Below are 17,329 nucleotides of genomic sequence, written 5' to 3' on the forward strand. Positions count from 1 at the left end.
CAAGAGTATGCAAGTTACAGTATATTCAATATTAAAAATATTTTTCTTTGCTTAAGATCTACACATATTTTATTTATTTATATTATATATCAAAGATGCAAAACAATAAAATATATAGACTAACTAACACACTTAAACTATTATAAAGTTTTATTTCTAATAAAATATGTATACCCATTTCTCGTTCAGAACTAAAGAACAAGGTAAGCAGCGGAACCATAAGCGGAATTGATGACATAGGAGTGTTTGTGAGCTCCGCTGAGACAGCAGGACGTGTCTCCGGGATCTGAAATATTTTAATATTGAAACTTAGTGATATTTATTGACTTAACTTGAGATTTCAAGAGTTTTTATGCAAAAGTATCAGGGATTCTGTTGTATGTTGTTAAGATTCATTCAATCATACAAATAAACATACATATACCCATCGATTAGAATATTTTCAGATTCATTGACTGGGTAGGTATAATCTGGTCAAAAAAAAACCCAAAATAATTTTAATGGCATTGTGTTATCGAATATTTACGAAATAATAAGCCGTAATACCGTACGATATACAATCGATCCTAAATATAACACTCTAGAGCAATTTTAGACATCGATTTGACACTTAGCAGTTCAATATCACTTAGAATTTGAGTTTTGACGTTTAACTCTTGTTTAGAATTACGATCTGATTGGTTTACTATTGTTGTGATGTGAACTTGGTTAATTTAAAAAAAAGTTCTTGAAGTGTAGATAACAAGTGCTTATCATAACAATAGTTAATTATTGATAGTAGTCCACGTCTTAACTCGAAACCTCAGACCATTATCTTGTCTGGCATTTCATGAACTTATAGACAAATAAAGTTATATTATATTATATTTGCGATACAATGACCACCTCAAAGTCCAGGGAATTCAATTTTACTGAAGGTATGCTATAAATTCCTAAAACTATCCTCATTACTCGGTACGTTGTCTGATGAAACATTGATTTCTAATGCCAGTTATCAAATATATTTCAGTGAATTCTATCTTAATTGATGTATATCTGAACAAAAACAGTATAGAAGCACAAGTAAACCAAATACTTGAACATAATTTGGTGTTTGAAAATAAGAACTACCAGCAGTGGTTACTTAAAGCTGTCTCAGTCTTAGATTTAACAACTCTATCTGGTGATGACACAAGGTCCAATGTAAGAAGACTGTGTATAAAGGTAAATGTTTTTTAAAATATAACAGCCAATAATTTAAAGAAATCAAACAAAAATATTGGGGTGTACATTATCTTACCTACCAGTTACCATTGTAAGTAGCGATTTAAAAAGTAAGCTTATTATTAATATTCAAGTTTTCTATAAAATTAAATATTGTATTAAGTATTGTACCTATAAAAGATTAAAATTAATGGTTATTAAGAATTAATAAAAGTAATTGATAAAGTGCCCTGGTTGTATGCCACCTGGGATTAAGGAAAAATACTCTTGGTGTAGTGGTTTGCACAGAATTTACAATTTTTATAAAAATTGTTTTCATTTGGGTTCATAATAACCACATTGTTTCACATGATGGTCTCCATAATGTCACTTAGAGCTTATAATTATTTATATATGATTGTATTTCAGGCAGACAGACCATTGTCAGAACTTAATATTAATATTAAAGCAGCTGCTGTATGTGTATATCCAAGCAGAGTGAGTGATGCTAGTGATACCATTAATAGAATGCAAAAACAAGATGTAAAAATTGCATCAGGTAAAGTGAAAATTTATGTTTGTTTGTTTTCATTTTTTTTTTGTTGAAGTTGTTTTGATTTCATTTATTTGATATATTGTGATTACAATTGTATAGACTCAGTTTTCAATATTCTCATTTGTAGCACTGTTTCTATTTCTAATTCCCATATAAAATCCCTGAAGGTTATAATAAAATATATGCTCTAGTGATTTGACATCCAAGTGTTTATTCATCTCACTTTATGCTGAAATTAATATTTCTTGGTACATAATATTGATGTTCTTTATAATAACTTTAGTTGTTTTATTGTTCATGGTATTGTCTTTTATTAACATAGCTTTTACACATTAAGAAAACACTTTTTAAATGGATTGTTCATTTTATTGTTTCAGTTGCGACAGGATTCCCCTCAGGCTTATATGACATAGAAACAAGAACACTAGAAATTAAATATGCTGTATCATGTGGCGCTCATGAAATTGATGTTGTAATAGACAGAACCCTGGTGCTAACAGGCCAATGGTTGAAGCTATATAATGAGCTGAAACAAATGAAGGAAGCATGTAAAGATGCTCATATGAAAGTGATACTTGGTGTAGGAGAACTGGGGTCTTATGAAAATGTAATTTTTTTTATTAAGTAATTATAATGCAATAGGCTGCTGCTTGTATTCTTGGGCAACTCTGAGCTCTGTAACCAATACTTACAGCGCATCAGCTACTAAAATACCGGTAATGCACTTATAAACCTGAAGCCTGTTACTTGTATAAAAAAATATGAACAATATATTTATTTAGTGATTTTCAAACAGTAATCTTGCCTTGGTTGGTCCAAACTGAGTAAAACTTTCAAAAGGAAATAAATTTTCCTCTTTTTTTGCATTCTGATGATTACATTTATATTGGTGTCTTACTATGAAAGAATTGTCAACACAAAAATAAGTAAGCCATGAATTGTTTTTTTTTAAATTTGTGTAAAAGTACATCAACAACTTCCAAACTTAGGACTTTTACTGATTTATAATTGCTTAAACATATTCAAATTTATTTCTCAAATCTTGTTTTGTAGGTCTACAGAGCATCTATAGTATCAATATTAGCCGGTGCTAATTTTATTAAGACATCCACTGGCAAAGAAGCAGTGAATGCTACTCTCCCTGTTGGCCTTGTAATGTGCCGTGCTATAAAGAGGTGTTACCAGGATTATAATATTAAGGTATGTAGACATCACACATGAAGCCCAAACAATAGAATACTTACTCTGCTAACCCAACAATTATCTTGGCCTCTGAAATATCTTTCCTTCTACCTTTTGTATTACCAGACAGCACCAACATTTAAAACACTTTTTGATAGGTAAACCTATTTGCATTTTAATTGAGCCAAGTATGAACAAGACAGCTATGGACCTTTTTATTTAATTATTTATTGCCAAGTAGCATTATGTTTATTTCTGTGCTTATACATTGATAAGATGTATTGGGTTATTTTTCTTCACAAACTTCGCTAACATCTTAGATTTAATTATAATCTAACTTAAAGCTCACGAATTTATTTTTATTTACTTATGTTTTGAATGCTTTAAAAAGTCATAGTCATCAAGCAGGGTCTAACTTCAGCGGGGGGTCTAAGAATAAATTTAAAATAAAAAAGAACGTAAAGAATCATTGATAAAACCCGCGTATATTATTCAAAGGCCAGCCAGGCCTACTAATTGATATCCATGGTTTGCAATGACTGCCCTTTTTGGGCGTCTCATGGGCACTTTTGCATATAACAAAATATATAAAAAATTGTATGACAAAAATCATTGGGACTTAAAGTTCTATTTCGATACTCTTTTCTGGCGCTGTGGCACCAGAATTCAAGGGGTTTAACCCCCATAACCCCCCGCTGGATCCGTCTTCGATCTTGCCTATTTATTCCTTAATTTTTATCTTGTTACAGGTTGGTTTAAAGCCTGCGGGTGGTATTAAAACAGCCCGTGATGCCGTCAATTGGTTAATTTTAGTGCAATCCGAGTTAGGGCCTGAGTGGGTAACGCCGGAGTACTTTAGGATTGGTGCCTCCAGCCTATTAGATGAGATTAAAAAGGAATTAAAATTGTTATCTACAAACTATTAAATCCGAGTTTAAATTAATGAAGTTCATTTCTGTCATCTGTCAAACCTGTCAAGTGCCGGCAGGTCAACTTTAGTCGACACTTGGCAGATCTATTTGTTCTAACTTGGGCAATTTCTCTGAAACTTTTCATAATTATTGGCAGATTTCTGCTGCTAAATTCTGCTGAAGTTAAAACACAAAACTTCAATTGGAAACAGAAGACGCTGACATGTGTCTAATTATATATGGGTGGAGCAATTTCCTAAGAAATTCAAATTTATGGGAGCTACAGTTGCACTGCGCCCCTACTTTGTAACATCCAATAGGGACTGGACTACCGATTCTATGAAAATCCGTCTCTCTGTCATCCGTCTGCTTCTATCAAAATTCTCTCGAAAATGAGCAGTACAAAACTGATTGTGCAACAATCATACTTTTAAAGAAATGTTTTTTTTATTTCGCCTCGAAAATTGCATTGTATTCCATTTTCGAAATATTTTTATACCGTTTTTTAAGAGATGTACCATTTTAAGAAGTAAGGTCGCAATTAATTTACCAAAAAAAGAAATGTTTTATATGTTTACATGTTTAATGGCAATGTTGATGACATTTATAGTCTAATAAATATTATATATACAAATGTGTCTTATTCTACGGAAAATAACACCTCTTTGGCGCAATTTACTAAAAATTATAACAATAATAACACTAATAACACAAAATAGGATAAAAACCTGGTTTAAATGACTTCCCTACCTATCGGTACATCAGTCCGTATAAAATCGTTTTGAGTTTTACTTTTGATTATTGTTCTAATTTCCTAGACTCTAATATTGGCTTAGATAATGATGATGATATTAATTTATCCCTAATGGAAAAGACCCTGCGATATTAAATCACGTTGGTCAACTACGTGACACAACTTGGGCATTAGTGAGTCACAAACAACCTTATAATCTATGACCTATATAAATTCACAAGCAATGAAAGTCGGTATAGTGGTTTCGATACAACCACGGAGTATATAAATAAACTTCTATCATTTTATACAGAACTTAAATGTTTGTTTACTATACTTATATATAATACTTTATATTTGCGGTGTCTACAATATTATTCATTCCGTGGACACAAGCCTAAGAGTAAATATACATCGAAGTAGGGTAAAAGTCTGAAATATCTTATTGTTGTCTCTGTATAGAGCAAATATCTTAAGTAGCTTTGAGTGAACTTTGACAGTACTAAACCGTAGGTGATAAGTCACAATTTCATTCTTGAACAACTGGTGGGTCTGCTCTGAAACCTAATTTCGGGTCAGCGTCGTATTTAACGACTCTGAGTTTTCCACCTTTATCCATGTAGCCATAGTGTCCTCTCACATGACCATCATTGTCGCGCTCTTCATAGCGAAATTGACGATTCTTCCTGTAATAGAAGAATTACATATAATTAGTACATGATAAAGAATATTCAAAATTTTATCCAGTGACTTGATATATTTATATTGCATATGCGCTGTTCAAAGACTAGGGGGCTTAGTCAAAAATAAATTTGTATGAAAATGACAGTTCGTGTCGACAAATTTAGTCTTTCTACATACACTACTGTTAATCTTAACTAAGCCCTTGCTTTGAACTAAAATATTTTAGAAATCAAGTTAAATATGAAGGCTTTATTGTTATTTAATTTAATTTGTTCTTTAGAAAAACAGACGCTCTAATAAATCTCGTCACAACGCGCGTTATTACGGCAGAATATTCATCAAAATATATTTAAAATTAATCCAGCAGAAAATGTGTTGTGTACATCAAAGGCAATTCCAAGCCCTGCACTTTAGGTCCTTACCCCTTTCCTGTATCATAACCAAATTGGTAACTGTGAGGTCCGTTCATGCCGTGCATACGGAATTCCGTTCTTTCTCCTTTATTAGCCGGTACGTAAACAGGCCTCTTCACAGTCTGCTTTGCAGGATAGCTCTCTTCTGTAAATGTTTTATGATACATTCATTTATAAAATTTTCTAATATTGCATCACTTACAAGCTCCGTAATAAATTTAAATTTATTCGTTATAAATATTTTAACAAAGCAGTTTCAGTTAGTTGAACTCTGCTCTACCTAACAGCCGCCGAACTTCTTAATTCAATTACAAGTTCAATAATAACCTTTAAGCACAGCATATGTTTGTAAAAGTTAGATTAACAATGGATTTTGCATCAATTTATGAAATATGCTTACGTTCTGGGTAGTCATGATTCGATTCTGACGCTTGCTGTTCCGCAGGGGTAACGATATCTCCATTATACTGTGCATTTTCTTCAGGAACGATGTCCTACAAACAACATACATCCATATGTTATACTTTTACATATCATATAATAATACTATTTGTATTAGTTCACTTACCTGACTCACTTCCTGTTCCTTCTTCAGTTTTCTTTTCTCTTCTGTCTGAGCATACAGGAACTGTTTCTTCTCATCCATTGGTGTGATATAAATGCCGTCAATGCTCGGATAAGGTGTCAATGGCTTGAGAGGCTTAGCCCTCGGGACTTCCGTTAAATTTTCAGCGAATTGCGCAATTGGAATGGGGACAGGTTTGTACCCAACAAACTTCTTCGGGTACAATATCGTCGGTTGTTTCAATTTCGCAACGGGTTTCAAAGGATCCGCAAAGTAAAAATTGAGCGCATTTTCTAATGGCGGTAAAAGCATTGTGGCGGGTAATGCGTCTCTCTGTGATTTCGCTGTACGTAAGTTTTCACGTTCAGGCGATTTTGTTATTTGTGTGGTTGGCGCGATAGGATACCAATTACTGTCGGACTCTTGTGGTTTGTAATACATTAAGGCTTCATCTGTAGGCGGAAGTAGAAACGTGGCTGGCGCTTCGACGTCCTCTGATTTCAAAATTTGGTGCAAAGGTTCCTGGATTGTAGGTACATATATTGGTTTGTTGTTTTCTAAATATGTTAAATCTGTGTTTTCTAAATTGGCAACGGGTACTTTTATTGCTGAGGCGAAGGCACTAAGTGCAATAACCTGAAATAATTAAAAGCGACGTGAGTACAATTATTGCGGTTATTAAGAAGCTAATAAAATATATAAAACATTTCTGTTATTATCTAATAAAAAAAATAATCAATCAGTATGCCTGTGCCTGTGATTTCTGTATCTGTTTCATGATCATTTGTCAATCAAATAGGCGAATAGGTGATCAGTGTGCCTGACACACGCCGTTGACTTTTTGGGTCTACGGCAAGCCGGTTTCCTCACGATGTTTTCATTCACCTTTCCAGCAAATGTTTAATGCGCGCATAGCAAGAAACTCCATTGCTGCACAGCCGGGAATCGAATCTTCGAACTCAGGGATGAGAGTCGCAAGCTAAATCCACTAAGGCTATCACTGCCCTGTTATTATTTAATAGATACGGATATAACGATCCTTTGAAAAAATTGGTAGACAAGACATAAAAATATTGTTAATTAGTTTCTAATAACTATTTCTCATTTACTTATATAAAACAACTTTTATTTTTAAAAGGTAATAGTTGCATCATTTGCGGTAATATCCGGTGTCAAGAGAACTGTGTCACAAAAACCAAAATGTAAAAAAATGTTAGGTTCATTGGACCAGTTAAGTTTTGGTTTTATTTGTTCAATTGTAGGTTACATTAAACGAAATGGTCGCATTAGCTAACCAATTATTGTCTATGAGTTTGTAAAGTTATAAAATAAGGAAGTTTAGATATTTTCAAATATACTGTGTATATTGAATGTAAAACTTAGTGTCAAAATATTGTTTAACATCCCGTCTGTTATAGACACTTATATGGAATTTTACTATAATCGATTCTTCAATTTAAGCGTAAACCTAAAAGAATTTCATTCCATAGTTTTGCTAGTGATCCGAAAACAGTGGAGAACACAAATTATAATCAAATATAGCAGATGTATTTCGCTGAACAATGAAGTGGAGTTCACTAACATCTTACCAAAAATACCTCGTCCTCAATGATATAAGCGTAGATTTATAAATAATAACGTTAACAAAATTAATATTGGAATTTTCCGTAGGTTTTTTACAACGTACACAAACGATTGACGATTGCACCCCTATATTTGTTTTCGATTGACAAAGTGAAAAATATCGTTTGAAATTTGTTATCATTATGATTTGAGTATATTTATTTTTAATACAATAAGCTTCATTGTGTTTAATATCAAAGGAAATATAAAAATGATTAAGCAATAGAAAACTGTATTGCTGCGAATTTTATAGACTTGATTAATGTAAAATAAATAGTTGAGTCATGAGACGACACTGGTTCTCGCACAAATATCTGCTCTAGACATAAACCTACAAAGGTCCGTTTTTTGTTTGATAATTAATGAATTTGGTTTATAGTTATTGTTATGGTATTAAAAATTAAGTTTGTTGTTATTTTTATTGAAGAGTTGGGAGACCTGACACAGGTATTTTTTACTTAAAAGGGGTCCCAAATCTTACACATTCAAATACATTGTTAAAATGAATTCTTCTTATATTTATTTATTAACGCTTCGTTACATTATAATATAAATTGAACATAACTAAAATGAAAGGAGGTCAATTGGTGGCCTTATTGCGTTCGAGCGATCTCTTCCAGGCAACCACTGTGAGAAGAGAAAAAAGGTATTAAATAAGACAATACGTGCGAAAATACATATTACACATAGTTATTCAGATAAAACTAAAGAGGAACAAAAAAAACTAAATGGAATACATGAAAAATAAAAAGTGCACATGATTCACGATAATTTAAGATCCGTCTCACGTCAGTTAGTAGTTAGTAAGAAAGTACGACGTGGACAGTTGATGTTTTTACAGAAAAAAATTAAAGGAAGAAAGAGTAGATGTTTTTATACATAGTCTGTGAATATTTTTAAATATTTATTGCGTTAGCTTAGTAAACTACTTGCATTCTGCACCTATAAAAGCAACTGCGTCTTAGATAACCTATATTTTTTAAAAGAGTGGGCGCTATACAAATATTGTATTTGCTATAATGGTAATGAGTGTCAATAAGTGTCTCTGTTACTATTTTGTGGTATAACTATTGATGCAGAATTATTTTTCACTTTCTAGGAGTGACACAGAAATCAATAGCTTTCAAGATAATGCAGTTCATTGCGTAGTTTAACACGCGTTTTCAATTTCCATTGATATTTCGTACATGGAGGAGGATTTTATATATATGTTTAGTTATTGCGGGGGATCTTTTTGATCTCGTTTGATACAGACACATTTACGTTTTGAAATGTGTCGACAAAATGTTGCGACAAATTTTGTTTTAAGTTTCGATGTTTTTTTAATTGTGTGTAAGAAGATTTTACAAAATTAACTGCGTTTATTGAGTTTTGGTACTTAATGGTAACTTGTCTATTAAAGTAAGTGAGTAAGTCTAAGTTCAAATTGTCTAAATATACACGTCGTTGATATTTTTTTAGCTTCTTTGTTGGGTTAACGTAACCTCTTAATAAGACTCACCCCAGGGTGCATGCATTATTTATTTATTCATACTTCGTACCAGTAAAATAAAAGAAACACAAACAACACAATACATAAAAATTACACGGGATGTAACGGGCGGCCTTATCGCTAATAAGTGATCACTTCTAGGCAATCATAGTAAGAGAAAAACTAAAAAAGAAAAATGATGAGTGCAAGAAGTGTATTTAGTAGTAGTAGCTACCATAACTATTTAATTTAGTAGCTGCTTTATAGTTAAAGATGTTTAATTAATCATTACTATAATTAGTATACTTTTTGCTAGTTTTAAATGTGTTAGTAGTTTCAGCATGCAACTCTTATCACTGAGGTAGTATGTTCGATCCCGGCTGTGCACCAATGGACTTTCTGTATATGTGCGCTTTAAACATTCGCTCGAACGGTGAAAGAAAACATCGTGATGAAACCTTGCCTTAGACCCAAAAAGTCGACGGCGTGTGCCAGTTAGTCTGATCACCTACTTGCCCATTAAGTTGACAAACGATCATGAAATAAATACGGAAATATGAGGCCCATACCTAAAAAGATCGTAGCTCTACTAATTTATTATTTAATTTTATTACATACATTATACCTTAAAATTAAATTTCAGGGTCACTATAGTATTACAAACATTTGTCGCAAAAGAAGATAAATAAAAACCTTTGTATATGCAATCGGCCCAGATAAATCTCAATTCTTTCTTTTCACAAAGGTTGCACGAAAACGATTCGACACGGCCTTGTCTATTTGAACTATAATGAAATTTAGAAGAAATTCAAATGAAAGTGAGACTAATAAGCTTCGGACAAATTGGCGCAAATAAAAGTGGATTTATCCATATAACAGGCGTGTTACGTATTAATAGGTTGTATAGAAAGTTTAGCTATCTACTTATTTACTCTTGTTTTTCCCGTACGGAAAGTTATGTCATTTCCGCACCAAACAATACGTTAGAAAATATAATATATAATATTTAAGTAATCAGTTTCCTGCTATATAAGAATCGCTTCCGTAAGAATCTGCAAAATAGCTTTAAAACTTTTAGATTAAGTTTTTACCTAAGGATATACTACTAATTATATGTCACTACCAAGAAGTTAGCACTAAATCTGGAAGAAAAAAATCAAAGTTTTTTTCTTATTTCCGTAGTGTATTTTAAGTTAAGGATCCCCTAGTTTACAGATCTCAGAGAAACAGTAACATTTAAATTACGTATAGTACGAATATTTCAAATATATTATTATTTAACTATTAAACTGCTCATTAATTAAGTATATGGGCTCTTTTACTAGTTCCAGCTTAGTTTATTGTATTATAAGCTGTAAAAAATAGTACGTAGTACGTAGAAGTAGTAATATTTTTATATATTTACTGCCACAACGTGAGTTTTGACATTTGAAGTCTTCTCTGTTGTAGATATATTAACATGACTTATAGGTGTAAAATATATGGGTTGTAATTTCAAAGCAAATATGATCTTGCATACAATAATCTTCTTATAAGTTGGATATTCAATGTTCAAACAATGTCGCAATCGAGAATAAACGATTTTACGTGTATTCGTGTATCAAATTTTCCCTTGACTTACATTTATGTACCAGCATTTTTTTTTATTCCCCGTTTCAAGTGTCGCTTGATAAAAAATATCAGCCAACAAATAATTATTTAGTAATTGCTAAAAAATATTTCTTGTAATTTTGTATATTTTTCACGTTGGGTAATGCATATTTTTATATTATTTATATAATAATTTAGTAATTGCTAAAAAATATTTCTTGTAATTTTATATATTTTTCGCGTTGTGTAATGCATGTTTTTATATTATTTATATAATTATTTAGTAATTGATAAAAAATATTTATTGTCCTTTAAGATATTTTCACTTTGTGCATTGTTATTTATATAAGAGAGAGTTAAGTCCAAAATTCAATAACCAACGAAAAACGTTTTAAAGTACTTATGGAAAGACAGTCAACAAATAATGTTCAAAATATATACGAGGAAAATTTTGAGAATATTATATTGCAATAAGTACGCACCATAAAAAGTTTCCACATCGTAACTCACGATTTTTAACACAACACTTTTCAATCAATGCGCCCGCTCAGTTAATCACAATAATAATGAACTCGGGCGACAGTCACGCTTACGTTATATAGATCGGCCACTCCACATTTATAGGAAATTGATTTTGTTTTATGTGTTAGATAACTTTAGGTATTTACGATCTGGTTCAATTTTAACTTAACTTAAATATATGGTATATTCGTCAATATTGGAAAATGTAATTATACTTTTTTAATTCAAATAAAATTTACAAGTTGTCTAAATATTGCTGAAAATGCCACATATCAGTGGGCTCTGAGATGTTCTACGTTGTGTTATTTGAAATCCCATTCTTAATTGGAAAATTGGCAGACGGATGTGATTTATTCAAGTTTTATTTTAAAAAATCCTTCCAACTCGAAATAATTGTCTTACCGGAAGTCTAACCAACTTCCGGGTTGTACGCGATTCTAACCATTAAGCCGGTGGACGATCAGTTAAGGAATATACAGCTAACCCAACATAATAACCTAATTTCTGCATAAAAGAATACATTTTATAGGATAGACCAAGCCTGAACTAACTGAATTTAAGTCAAAACCATATTTTCCATATACCTACGAATGTGTTTACCATGATAATTTGAAGAACTTAGTTTCACTATATTGTATACTATGTGTAAGGAAAAACGAAGTACGGGAGGATTTATGATTCTCTAGTCCATTCCCTCATTTTCTCAACCATTTTTATATCGCGACCCGCGAACTAGCCAAAAAGTTGCGTAAAACAGACTGTAACCCCTTTTAAAAACTCGACCCCCCGCTTGACAAGTTGTATACATAGGGATTAAAATAACTTTATAGACGCGTTTCTGGTTATGACGTAATAGCCATAAATTGTAGGTGGCGCTAAAGAAACTTCAAACACGAATACGTTATTGACCTAACGACTTTTAGAATGCTTTCAGCAATTGTAGTCAGCGAGATAATAATATTAAATTCGCGTTTATACTCATTAATATATAATAGAAAGCTCACTGCTCGGAACTGTAGTCTCCTAGTGGGTTCAGCGTCTCTCACCGCTGAGTTTGTATATTTTAACGCCATCTCTGCTCCAATGGACTTTCTGTCTAGGCATCTAACATCGCTGAAATGAAAACATCTAGGTCCCAAACAACTCGACGGCGTGTCAGTTATAGGTTGATCACCAACTTGCCTATTATAATAATAATAAAACAGACATGAAAATGTAAGACCTCTGTCTTGTAGCGTCACTCGATTTTTTATAGAAACAAAACAAATTCAATTGTATAACTGGTTTTGTACACATTACTGAAATATTTTAATATAAGACGATTATCTCTTCTCTAAATGTAGTTTCTGTATCAATTTTTCGTTTCAAAAGCTTGCCAACGGTCAGCATGGCTCATTAGTATATAAAGACTAAATAAAATGCAAGATTTAATATGACAAGTACTTATAGGCAGATTATCCTTCGGGTTTAAGACTTTAGGCTACTAAAAACTACCTCCCATCCTTATCATTATCCTTAGGTAAGATTCAGAAGCGCCAACTATGACGGCCGTGTCATAACGCATCCATTTTTAACATACTGGAGTCAGACTGCACAGTCACGATCCTGAATCTAAGAGCGAAATCGGTAATTTTTCTACCGATTTATTATTTCTTTAAACCATGCCTTAAAATTAATTGGTTTTAATAATTTAATACAATTAAATTATTTAAGGGTTATCAATTTGAAATGATAAAAACGAATGTCTTTGAATTTTTTATTCGATATCGCCGGTACAGTACAGATTAAAATGCAATAAACGTACCTCTCGACCACTATTTGTACACGGGACAACATACATACCTTATCGTACATGCGACAAAACATACAAGTATCAAAAAATCCAATAAATAGATAAACAGAAATACATGTAATTTATTTGAAATTTCAAATCACATCAAAAATCAAATACATATGAGATACATTCTAGGACTGCATAGAAGCTAATTAGCGCGAGCGAGACCTTTTCTTAAGAATTTTGAACCTAAAGCTCAGAGTCACTCAACTCGCACTTACTCGACTCGACTTTAATCGACTTTTGTGTGACTTATTATATGAACGTTAATCTGACACTATGACGATAAATATTTCTTAAATTAACTTACACTAACTTATCACAAACAATCGCTCCATAGCCACAAATACTGCGTTCGCTGAGTAGTCACTCAAATTGTTCATACCTAATAAGTACTATAAATCCTCAAATAAAAACTTCAAAAGACGGTAACCAAAAAATTCCTCTCTTCTGAAGCGTTTTAAGACGGCAATGTCACGACTAAATGCTTAGATTGTTAAATTAATCTCAATTAAAAAATTTCATAAACTAAATATATGAAATTACAAAGTGTCAAAACAATGACATATCAGAGAGAATAACGACTAAACCAGTGTTCTAATAACGGCAATCCGTCTCCGAGATTTTAAATTTTAACATAAACAAGCCAGGCCTTTAGTTACCCAATCATTTGTGAGTTGTTCTTATATCAATGTACTAGTAGAGGTTATCTCGAACTCCCAATACGGAAAGGAACATTCAGAAACGAGACCGCTCTGAGTCGTCTAAGTCAAAAATGTATTAGATTTTGAAATTCCCGTTTCTAAAACACACCTAAAACATTTTGTGTTTAAGTGGTGCTGTCTGAAAATAATTTAGTACCGTAATATGTTTATTATACATGGGATTGATTAAAGTTATCATAAAAAAATATGATGAAATTTAAACATGATTTAAAGGTAACTTTAGAATGTATTTTATCAAATTTATTTCACGAATCCAAATTTAACTAGCTAGTAAGTGACGACTAGATTTTGTTGTGTTAATTTCGCATTTTTTTAAATATTAATATACAGTGTAAACTCCATTGAACTCGTCGAAATCAATTGGCTTTGGTTGGTTTAGCTTGTCTTCTACACTCTACATAGCATTACACGCACTCAATAACGACAACAATTGAGTAATAAAGTACTTTTTAAGTTACGTTCTTTTGTCTCTTTATTATACAACCACAATAAACTCGATTGTCGACATCATGCATACGAACTTTCTAAGAAATTTGTTCTTTCAACGCCGAGCATTAAAAAAGCTTAGCATCAGCTAAATTATTGGAAAAATACTTCCTTTATTACCAAGATACCTCAATATTGCAAGATATGAATAAAATAATTGAAAAAATTCAACCAAATTACAGGTCCAGTAAAAGACGTCAGACAAAAATAACCGACTATACGCTATAGCAAATAAGATTCTTTTCTATGTACATAACTCCTAACACTAGTCTGAAATAAACTTTTTCTTTCTTTCTGTCCATTTAACGAAAACTCTCTATAAGGTCATAAAATATATAGTCCCTTCAGTGTCATTGTATAGAGTTTACACTGTATATCAAAATTCTACCAATTGAAAATAGACTCGACGTTTTTCATTGTTTTTAATATTCCCTAATGATTTCTTCCTAAAAACTATCACAAAGCTTTTTAAGTCAACAATTCATTTTTTAATATTAAAATTATGTATGATGGGCAGAATTTAAGAAAGGCATGGCACAAAATGGTTGGCAATCACTGTTGTAACCCATTTACTTGTTATCGAATCAAGTTATGAATACTCTTTCGTCTCTTTCTCCCAAATTGTATTTACGCTGTGATAAAAAGAGACGAATACATCATTAGTAATTTAAAAAAGCTTTCAATTATAAAACGTTTTTTGATTTGACTTATTTAAAAACCGTTGTTCGCTTTTCATCACAGCGTAACAGCAAGAGACGCCTTATTAACATAACATTGACTTGAGATTTTACGCAGTTTTTGGTGATTTCTATGTTTTTTAATGTCAATTACAGTTTAGCATACATCAATTACTGTCCATGTCAAACAAAAACTATACGAAAATGTAATTAATTGAGGAATATAGCTTCTGCCTCTTTAACATTTTAAAAATATATTGAAAATGTTCTATTTCAAATAGAATTGTTTATTTCCGCTATCTTCGGAAATTTAATACAGAACTTTTATTTGATTAATTAAATCTTCCATAGATGACGCCTGTGACTTCATACGTCAACACAATTGACATCTGATGACATAATAAACTAAATTATAAATTTTATCCGATAAAAGTGTATTATGACATGGTATACAGTACGCCGAAGAGACACACAATTGTCTTAAGTATTTTATACCTGAATAATTTTAATATTTCCTATTTAACACTAACACATTGGAAGATTCCTACCACTGTGGGTTAGGGGGCAAATATGGGTCTGTCGTGGTGTTGGGTGGTGGAAATGGCGCTGGTGGAGCATAGGGGGGATAATAGCCCCCATAACCCCCGTAGTACGCTGGGTTGGGGTACGCGCCGTAGCCCATGCCATAGCCTGGAAAAAAATGTTTGATTTTAACCAACTTCAGAAAAAAAGTTATTACTTTGACCTGTATGTATAACCTTTTCATATATATGGGGAGAGGTATTGAAGTCAGTTTAATTTACATAAAAAAATGCAATATATTAGACACGTGTATAGAATATTTAAAATAAATAATGATACTAAAGACATAATACTGTATTTTATAAATACAGTTTTTAGGGTTTAAAGCTTGTTAAAATATCTAATTAATTAAATTTTAGAAATCTTGACACAATTTTAAATTCCACTTAAAAAAACAAGTGCAACAACTACAATCCTTTTACGTTCTGTTTTTTGTATCTGTTTCGTAATCATTATTTGTAACATGCAAGTTGGTGATCAGCCTTCTGTGCCTGACACGCCGTCTACTCTTGGTCAAAAGCGCCAGTTTTCACGATGTTTTCCTTTACCGTACGAACGTGTTAAACACGAAGTAAAATAAAATAAAGCATTGGAGTTCGAATCTACGACCAGAGAGTCGTACGTCAAAACCTTGCTTCAAAAATTCCCAGAAATCTTGGCTCATAAAGTCGTTGAAAAACTTAATCGTTAAACACTACCTAAAAAAGTATTGAAAATTTCATGGTTCGGTTTAGATTTGTGAAGTATTTGCCAAACTAATTATACACGGCGTAAATGTTACTGGCGCAATTAAACTTTTCGTAACGACGACCTTGTATTATTTAAACTAAATGTTGCATTAATATAGTAATATCACAGCTTTTAAGCATATACAATTAAATTTGGACCACTTATTAATATTAATATACGAAGAATTGCGTTATACAAGTTTAATAGGAGACCGGACAGACGTCGTCCTGTAAACACATCCTAATAATCATTTCAATAAAAGTTAAAAATCTGAAAAGTTCGTAACCTGACAAATAGATGGCACTACTAGTAATATTATGATGTTTAGTTTTTTTTTTATATTATGGCAATAGTTTTAACTTTATGCCAGTTTCAAGGTGATGTTTAGTTAGCCGTAACCTTCAAAAGCCGTGTATAAATTTGACAACTGAAACGAAAGCCTATTTTGAGGTTAAAAACAAATTGTACTATAAAAATGGTATAGAACAATTGTATGACCGCTATAATCGTTGTATGTCGAAGGCAACTTCAATAAAAAAGCACATCATATACATTGCTATGTTAGCCTGCGAACTTTTCAGACCACCTCATAAAATTTTATCAAAATCTGTCTAGCCCTAGATCATCATATCGTTGTTTAACTCATCTATATACTAAATATTAAACATACATTTGACTGGATTAACCAGTTCAAAGAAGAAGAAAAAAATCTCTCATGCAACTAGGAAGTCACTTTTATTTCTAATATTGAATTAAAAAAAAAAACAATTTATTTGATTTTTCGACATTACTTCAAAACTTTCACTCTTGCGTAAATGAACACGATAAAGCATGACATCCCCACTAAACTCCACAACGCCACTA

The 17,329-nt window shown here is 31.9% G+C and overlaps 3 protein-coding genes across 4 annotated transcripts in view; 1 reads left to right on the forward strand and 2 right to left on the reverse strand.

The window, feature by feature from the left end:
- The first annotated feature begins 629 nt into the window (after positions 1–629).
- Positions 630–4,442, forward strand: LOC123707483 (deoxyribose-phosphate aldolase). 2 transcript variants are annotated; one of them, XM_045657570.1, is made up of 6 exons: positions 630–917; positions 1,010–1,203; positions 1,612–1,741; positions 2,125–2,345; positions 2,792–2,938; positions 3,670–4,442. In XM_045657570.1, the coding sequence occupies exons 1-6, from the start codon at positions 878–880 to the stop codon at positions 3,844–3,846; spliced, it is 909 nt and encodes a 302-aa protein (XP_045513526.1). In that variant the 5' UTR covers positions 630–877; the 3' UTR covers positions 3,847–4,442. The 2 variants fall into 2 exon arrangements, with proteins under 2 accessions (XP_045513526.1, XP_045513525.1); XM_045657569.1 differs by having other exon boundaries at positions 634–917; positions 2,116–2,345; positions 3,670–4,441.
- Positions 4,408–11,460, reverse strand: LOC123707482. Its single transcript, XM_045657567.1, has 5 exons — positions 11,393–11,460; positions 6,230–6,862; positions 6,062–6,155; positions 5,671–5,806; positions 4,408–5,250 (listed from the first exon to the last, which is right to left on the reverse strand). Exons 1-5 carry the CDS (start codon positions 11,408–11,410, stop codon positions 5,094–5,096), a joined length of 1,038 nt encoding a protein of 345 aa, XP_045513523.1. The 5' UTR covers positions 11,411–11,460; the 3' UTR covers positions 4,408–5,093.
- A 2,043-nt stretch (positions 11,461–13,503) lies between these two features.
- The window catches only part of LOC123706690 (helicase ARIP4), a 29,322-nt gene continuing 25,496 nt past the window's right edge, over positions 13,504–17,329 (reverse strand). Inside the window, exon 22 of the mRNA XM_045656036.1 lies at positions 13,504–15,844. Within this exon, the coding sequence (XP_045511992.1) occupies positions 15,699–15,844 (146 nt within the window). The 3' untranslated portion in view covers positions 13,504–15,698. The remainder of the gene's footprint in view (positions 15,845–17,329) is intronic.

This window comes from Pieris brassicae, chromosome 3 (assembly GCF_905147105.1).
Source record: "Pieris brassicae chromosome 3, ilPieBrab1.1, whole genome shotgun sequence".
In the NCBI taxonomy this organism is placed as follows: Eukaryota; Metazoa; Arthropoda; class Insecta; order Lepidoptera; family Pieridae; genus Pieris; species Pieris brassicae.